General features: G+C 40.3%; 1 protein-coding gene across 1 annotated transcript; it reads left to right on the forward strand.

Annotated features, from left to right (window-relative positions):
- The first annotated feature begins 6,646 nt into the window (after positions 1 to 6,646).
- On the forward strand, positions 6,647 to 7,591 carry LOC120221423 (putative olfactory receptor 2W6). Its single transcript, XM_039218799.1, has one exon. The coding sequence runs from the start codon at positions 6,647 to 6,649 to the stop codon at positions 7,589 to 7,591; it is 945 nt and encodes a 314-aa protein (XP_039074730.1).
- Positions 7,592 to 8,229: the final 638 nt, after the last annotated feature.

Below are 8,229 nucleotides of genomic sequence, written 5' to 3' on the forward strand. Positions count from 1 at the left end.
AATCCCAAGACCACCAAGGAGTCCGAGTCACGTATGCAAAAGCAAAGGGAATTTATTAGGGCTTAAGATAAGGCTCCAAGACCTCACAAACACAGTGGATCAATACTGAGAGCCCCGAGCAAAGGCAGAGTAGGGTTTTTATGGGGTTTGTGACGGGGGAGTTACAGAAGTTGTGGCAAGGGAACAGTGATCTAATCATAATTATTCAACATTATTGACAGCGGGTTTAACCATACACATTGTCTAGAGTATTCATTAATTTTGGCGGGATCCAATTACAACATTTAGAGTACCTTTAAATCCAACAAATTACAGAGCGAGCCTAGGGTCTTGTTCAGCGACTAATGAACGGGTTTACTTTAACATTAGGTAACAGGGTCCTATCTATAGTTTCTATCTATAGGCCTCTCCCTCAGTAATGTGGAGGGTGGTCGCTGGCCTTTCCTGATTGGGTATTGTAAGGGTAGTTTCTCTGCCTTGGACAATGTGTAACTGCCTGATAGTTTCGGGGAAGCTGGAACTTAGGCCTTCTAGTTTAGAGGGGAAACTTAAAGCCTGTCATGGAGTCAGTTTGGTTTAGACGTTTAGACTTGTGTCCTTAGACTCCTAAACGTGCAAACATATGAAGTTAAGCTATTTCATGTGAATCTCAATCTGTTTATAAATAGATACAAAGAAATAATACATGCCAAGAATTCTAGGAAAAATATTTAAAAGATATAGCTATGCTTAGTACACACAAATTCACAAATCCAACAGGAATTTTAGCACAATGAAGAATTTTAGTAATATTTGTTATCTAAGTAAAGAATATAGATTTATTACCATTTTCAGTGTGTTTAATTGTATGTTTAAAACATTTGTATAATAACTGAAATAAGAAAAGATAGTTTAGGTGTCAGATAATTAGGTATATGAACATTGGTTTACATCCCTTTTCTGTCACTGACTGTAATGTGATGGACCTTCCCCCTCTAATAAAGGGAAATGCAAAATCAAAGAAGAAACTTCAAACTCCGATATTGTAGAAGGAAAAAGTTGCTATACTAGGTTGAATGCAAAAATTATCACAGTTTTAGATAAGACTACCCATTTCCAAAGTCCATGAAGAGACAGGATCCTATGCAGCAAACACAGTTTTATTCTTTGAAAATAGGGCTGAAATTTGTAACTTGCAGCCGGAAAAGCCATGGTTGAATCTAATTACTAATTATCTTCCATCTCAGTGAGTACTAGTTGCATGTTATTTGATCAAACACAGTGAGTTAAAAAGATCTGAGAGAGCTGATTGTAGTTTGGGCAGCCACTATCCACTAGGGATGTGACCTTGAGTAAGTCACAACATACCTGGAAGTTAATTCCTTTATGTGTAGTATTAGAAGTTCATCTTTTTGTAAGTCGTATGCAAGATTGTATGGGTTTTTTTTTTTGTTTTGTTTTTAATAGGAGCAAATGTTTTTATTTTTTTTAACTTTTTAAATTTAAATTTAAATTCTTTTTTACAAATAGTTTATTGTCAGTTTCGTTTCCATTTAACACCCAGTGCTCATCCCCACAAATGCCCCCTCCATGCCCATCTCTCCCCTCCCCCCAACACCCATCAATCCTTAGTTTGTTCTCAGCATTCAAGAGTCTCTCATGGTTTGCCTCTCTCCCTTTCTCCTACCATTTCCCTCCTTCTTCTCCCCCATGGTCCTCCATTAAGTTCCTCCCAATCCTCCTATACGTGCAAACATATGATATTTGTCCCTCTCTGCCTGACTTATTTCACTCAGCATTACACCCTCAATGTCCGTGCATGTTGCTACACATGGCCAGATTTCATTCTTTCTCATTGCCATGTAGTATTCCATGGTATAGATAAACCACATCTTCTTGATCCATTCGTCAGTTGATGGACAATTAGGCTCTTTCCATGTTTTAGCTATTGTAGAGAGTGCTGCTATGAACATTGAGGTACATGTGCTCCTATGCATCAGCATTTCTATATCCTTTGGATAAATTCCTAGCAGTGCTATTGCTGGGTCATAGGGGAGTTCTATTGTTAATTTCCTGAGGAACCTCCACACTGTTTTCCAGAGGGGCTAAACCAGTTTACATACCAACCAACAGTGAAGGAGGGTGCCCGTTTCTCCACATCCTCGCCAGCATCTAGAGTTCTCTGATTTGCTCATTTTAGCCACTCTGATTGGTGTGAGGTGGTATCTCAGTGTGGTTTTGATTTGTATTTCCCTGATGAGGAGGGACGCTGAGCATCGTTTCATGTGTCTGTTGGCCATCTGGATGTCCTCTTTAGAGAAGTGTCTGTTCATATCTTCTGCCCATTTCTTTATTGGGTTGTTTGTTTTTTGTGTGTGGAGTTTGGTGAGTTCCTTATAGATTTTGGATATTAGCCCTTTATCTGATATGTCATTTGCAACTATCTTTTCCCATGCAAGATTGTATGTTTTAATCACTACAGTGTGAGCAGCTATATATAGTACCCAATAAAATCAGGTCTATTCCATTTTTTGTTACTTCTCAGAGATCCCTGTCCTAATGTAATAGGCAGTGACACTGACAATTTAAAGAATTAAATAAAATGTTGCAATCACATTGTTTTTGTCAGTTGCACGGAAAGCTGACATTCCTACCATGCATTTCTGTTTGGGAGGTCTGCAGGAGGCCTGGCCCTGGAAAGATGTCTATATGGTGAAGTGGGATGGGAAGGGGCATAGACATTGTACGCTCACTTAACCTGGCCTGGACTAGCTGGATAGCAGCCTCACAATGTGGTGCCATCCATCTTGAAGGTGTATTATATTCTGGGTATAGTAGAGGGAAAATGTGATGTTTCTCTTTATGTCTCAATATGGCAAGGACAGATCCAAGAAGTCTCCTATATGTTTTCCCTTACTCCATTCTTTCCCATGCTAGAGGGTGCAAATCAATTATCTCAGGTTGCTTTTTTCTCTACAATTTCAAGGTTTTAACTTTGTGAATCCAGGGCCAAATGAAGAAATTGCTCTACTTTTACTTTTAAAATTTTTTAAATGTTTTATTTATTTCTGAGAGACAGAGAGAGACAGAGCAGGGGAGGGTCAGAGAGAGAGGGAGATTCAGAGTCTGAAACAGGCTCCAGGCTCTGAGCTGACTGACAGCACAGAACCCGACACGGGCTCGAACCCACGAACCGTGAGATCATGACCTGAGCCGAAGTCGGACGCTTAACCGACTGAGCCACCCAGACGCCCCTCTTCTTTTACTTTTATATGAGACCCAGAAATCACTTATTGCCTCAAGAAGACCTGAGTCTCCTGTTTGTGAACTTTTTGTGTCACCTCCTCATGAGTTCTGCCTTTCGACCTGGGGGATTGTGCCAACCTTTGGATGAGAACACCAGTCCCTAAGGTCCTAGCTCTGTAAACAAACTGGTATCTGTCCCCAGGTCCCCAGACTTTCAAATTCCCAAGGTGAGAGGATATTAAATGTGTCTTTTCATCCCCTTGGTATGCACCAATAAAATTACATTTATGTAAATTCTTTAATGCTCTTGGGAATAAGTGTGCTTCCCTTTATCCGTAGGGGCTCATTTGTCATCTCCATAACCCTAGGGAACATGTATATATGTGTATGAGATAAAATATGCTGATTTCAAATGTGGCACTATGCCACTCCACCCCTTTAGCTGCAGAGGGGATGCTGCCTCAGACTGGTCCTGAGACTGTTAGCACACAGTCAACTTTGAAGTTGTGCTTAAACGTTCATTAACACTTTGATGGAGCAGACTGTATTTTGTTGCTCAATTCCTCATCAGACTTTCTGCTGGAATTTTTTCTGGAAGATCCAGAAATTAAAAGGGACCAGAATTAGTTGCCTTCTCCCTGAGAATACTCCTGATTGATCTCTGGAATTGAAGTAAGAAGGGCTCACAGAATATAGGTCTTTCACTTTCTGGGAGAAACAAGAGTGAGGAAATGGATAGGAAGTGGATAGCACTGAGTTTTATTTCTGTATCTTTGGTCCCTTGTATGTGAATATATAATTTTAATGTGTGATTGCTCTATTAAGATTTATATCTGTTAGGGCACCTGAGTAAGAGTTTTCTCAATGCCAATTTGGACATTACTTCCAGCTTGCATTCTGTTCAGAAAAGGACAAATGCACCCAATTCTAAAAAGAGTGAATCTATGACAGGTAGATTAGGAGAGATTATGTTCTACTTGCTTCTGCATTCCTAGCTGAGCCAACCCAAAGGCATTTCCTGACCTGAATGCACACTATCAAATCATCCTGAGTTCTCCAATGAAATGACAGCCACTTTGAACAGAGAACCTCTGTGTTTATTTCCATTTGGCACAGAGACAAATCAAGCATTGCAAGACTTCCCAGACAATGTTGAGAATGATCACAAGCTTTTCTCCATAGGGATGGATTTCATTGTTAAGCTTTAATGTGCAGATTAGTGGGAGAAGCAGTAGGAAATGGCCAACTTTAAACAAGTTTAAATACATAGGAGCAGGGGAAGGAAGAAGAGTGAATAGAAGTTTGAGCTAATGGGTGAGCTGACATTGTGGACTTGCTCTGATATAAAGCTGTCATGCAAATATTATCTACTTTAGATCCTTCTGTCATTGAGGTTGTTCATCTCTAACACTAAGATCCTACTGCTGGGTCTGTCTATGTAGCAAGGCTGCTGTGAAAATGACCTGTAAGTGTAGGTGGAAAAGCTCTGTGAACATCTAATCTATTGTAAATGTGGAAAGAGTGGTGGCTTTCAGGATGCGCTGTCTTCCTAAAATAGACAAAAAATAGTTCTATGGCTTGGCATTCTTAAGTCCCACTCAGTAGGCACAGAATATCATTCATCAGGTTCTCCTTTGTGGGTTGGTGCAAATCCAGTCAGAGAATCAAGCCCAATGCATCAATCCAATTTCAGACCTTTAGACCAAAGTTTTCAAAATTAGTACACGTTTGTAACATTATGTGCTAACTAAACTACTACAAGTATTTGAGAAACTCTATTCCTTTTCAATTTCTATTTCCAGCAGCTCCATTCCTTGCAATTTTGTGGTTCAGATTAAGGATATGAGCTAAAACACATGACAAAAAAAAAAAAAAAAAACTATGGTAAAATATACCTGAAATGCTTGTGAAGTGAGCCTGTGCATATTGCACATAACAATGAACATCAGATTACCTTGGAATGAAGGAATAGCACATTGAGAAATGTCACTTAGAATAGTTAGGTTGTAAAGAAAGAAATGTGGTAACTTCCCAATTTTCGCTGAGGAGTCAAGCCCTAAGTGATACATGTTGTTCAGCAATTTGTGTTAAATTTTTCCTGACCTCTCTGGGATCCCTTTATGGAATCTCTTAAACTTGGATGAAAGCTTGTGACAGGTTTATGTCAAGTTGTTCTTCTCAACCAGCAGCGGTAAAGTGTGTGTGGAAATGTCTCTCTTTGAGTACTTAGTTGACCTACTGAGGTCACACAGTCTTTGGTTCTCAGTTGGCTGCTTCTAATCATTCTCTGCCCTCTTTTGTCTCTTCATGGTCCTTTACAAGAGGGACCTAAGCCTGGAGCTCACAGAACTCCTGCCTGCAGCCTCAGCTGGAGAGAGTTCATAACTGCTTCACTGTCAGGCTAGACAGGTACTGACCACAGCCACAAAGAGATACACATAGTTCAAAATGTTCCCCCTGCTTCCTTGCATGTTGTATGAAGTGATTTCTTAATGGCTATTATCATTTGCATTACCACATAAGCCTGGATGAACTCTAGTGCTATAAAGCTGAGCTCCATCAAAGCCCTTGGCATGAACTGTGAAAACCATGAAAAGCTAAAAATGTTCAGGATGTGTTGCTGATGCCACCAGTCCACTCACATGTAAGGTCTGGGTGTGAATTTGAGAGGATTGTAGTCTTCTTTCCAGCTTGTACTAGGAAAAGCCTATGTTTATATAGAGAAACTGGATATCAGGATATAAATTTGTAGATGTGCCTTGAACAGAGGCAGAATCCATTCTATAATCTCAGCTCTTTCTTATCATGAATGTCAAATGTTACTGCGTTTAATCTCAATACAATTACATGTTATTAAGGAATTGCCTGACATGTGAATATATATTTGTGAATTTCCTGAACATCATCTCTGAGTTTGAGTCTATGTGTCTGTACATGTACTACTTTCTCTTCTTGAAGCATAATTTGCTCAATGTGCATGGTGTAAAATTCTTACTTGTTATTTGGAAAACAACCAAAAAACAAAACAAAACAAAACCTCTCAGGTGCAACAGTGTCCTGTAATATAAACTCTTCTAAAGGGGCTTCGCTGATCAATTGGGAATGATTTGCAAAGCACTCAGCTTTTTAACAAACCTTTTAGAGAAATTCTATTTTCTCTCTTCTTTCTCATTATTTACAAACATTATTCACCAAGGAGAGCAACTTCTGAATTAATCCATTCTCTACTCTCCAGGAGAATCAGACATACTGCTTTGGATACAATAGGTATCGGTAAGTATGTGATATAAAATGTGAAAGGGCAAATGAGTCTCCTAACTTCATGAATCCACACATGGAAGTTGGAAAGTGCTGGGTACAGTCTCCATTTGCTATCTCATCCAATATTTTCTTGTGTGTTTCCATACAGCTGGTGAAGATTATGGGAAGAAACAATGACAGCTACCAACAAGCATTCATCTTGGTGGGCTTTTCTGATAGACCTCAACTGGAGGTAATTCTCTTTGCTTTTGTCTTGGTCTTCTACATCCTGACCCTTGTGGGCAACACTGCCATCATATTCTTGTCAGTCATGGATCCCAGGCTCCACACTCCCATGTATTTCTTTCTTGGGAACCTTTCTTTCTTGGACCTATGCTTTACAACGAGCATTGTTCCCCAGCTGCTGTGGAACCTTTGGGGTCCAGAGAAGACCATCACTTACCATGGCTGTGTGGCCCAGCTCTATATCTACATGGTGTTGGGCTCAACAGAGTGTGTTCTTCTGGCTGTAATGTCCTATGACCGCTATGTGGCCGTCTGCCGGCCTCTGCATTACACTGTGGTCATGCACCCACGTCTCTGCCTGCAGCTGGTGGCTGTGTCCTGGTTCTGTGGCCTTCTAAACTCCTTTGTCATGTGTCCCCAGACAATGCAACTCTCCCGATGTGGGCGCCACAAAGTGGACCACTTTCTGTGTGAGATGCCTGCTCTTATCGCCATGTCCTGTGAAGACACCATGTTGGTGGAAGCATTTGCCTTTGTCCTGGGTGTTGCCCTTCTCCTGGTGCCCCTCTCCCTGATCCTCATCTCCTATGGAATGATTGCTGCCACTGTGCTGAGGATCAAGTCAGCAGCAGGGCGCAAGAAAGCTTTCAACACCTGCTCTTCTCACCTGACGGTGGTCTCTCTTTTATATGGAACCATCATCTATATGTACCTGCAGCCAGCCAATAGCTACTCCCAAGACCAAGGCAAATTCATCACCCTTTTCTACACCATTGTCACTCCTAGTGTCAACCCCCTTATCTATACTCTGAGGAACAAGGATGTAAAGGGGGCAATGAGAAAGCTCCTGAGGGGAGAGAAGGAGTCCGGGGAAGTCTAAGGAAGAGGAATAGTGGGGCAATATAGATGACGTTCTGGAGTTGTTCTCTTAGATGTGTATGTGACAATGTAGAGAACTAATATTCAAAGAGTAGAGTGAATGCGGGTGGGCATGATGATTTGAGTGTGACTACATTCCCAGATCTCTGGATGATAAATGGTTTCCTTCTATTTAAAGGTGTCTACTTTAGGAAATCTCTACTTGCCTTCTATGCATCTTTGAGCTTCATCCACAACTGCAGGGGACCTGTAGCACTAATTTAAAGCACACAGTCTACATATTATGTCACTAGATGTCAAATAAAAATGAGATAATACCAGTGGTTTTCTCCTGAAGCTCTCTTATTTTCAACTGTGGTACCTTCTCAGAAATGAGCAATACAACATCGATTAAATCAGAGTACTCTGTCCTAGATGTTGGTTGTTTCTTCTTAAGTGAGGAGTTTCCTGTTTTAATTTTTTTGGCTTTTCAAGTTTTTATTTTAGTCTAGTTAGTTAATATATAATATAACTGAAGTTAGTTTCAGATGTACAATATAGTGACTTATTTATTTTTAAAAAAATTTTTAATGTTTTATTTATTTCTGAGAGAGAGAGACATCACGAACAGGGGAGGGTCAGAGAGAGAGGGAGACACAG

The sequence above is a fragment of the Hyaena hyaena genome, unplaced genomic scaffold (assembly GCF_003009895.1).
Source record: "Hyaena hyaena isolate Hyena2069 unplaced genomic scaffold, ASM300989v1 scaffold_790, whole genome shotgun sequence".
Taxonomy (NCBI): domain Eukaryota; kingdom Metazoa; phylum Chordata; class Mammalia; order Carnivora; family Hyaenidae; genus Hyaena; species Hyaena hyaena.

Bases quoted from the DNA above. Each gene is read 5' to 3' on its own strand.
- LOC120221423 (XM_039218799.1), top strand. From the start codon at position 6,647: ATGGGAAGAAACAATGACAGCTACCAACAAGCATTCATCTTGGTGGGC.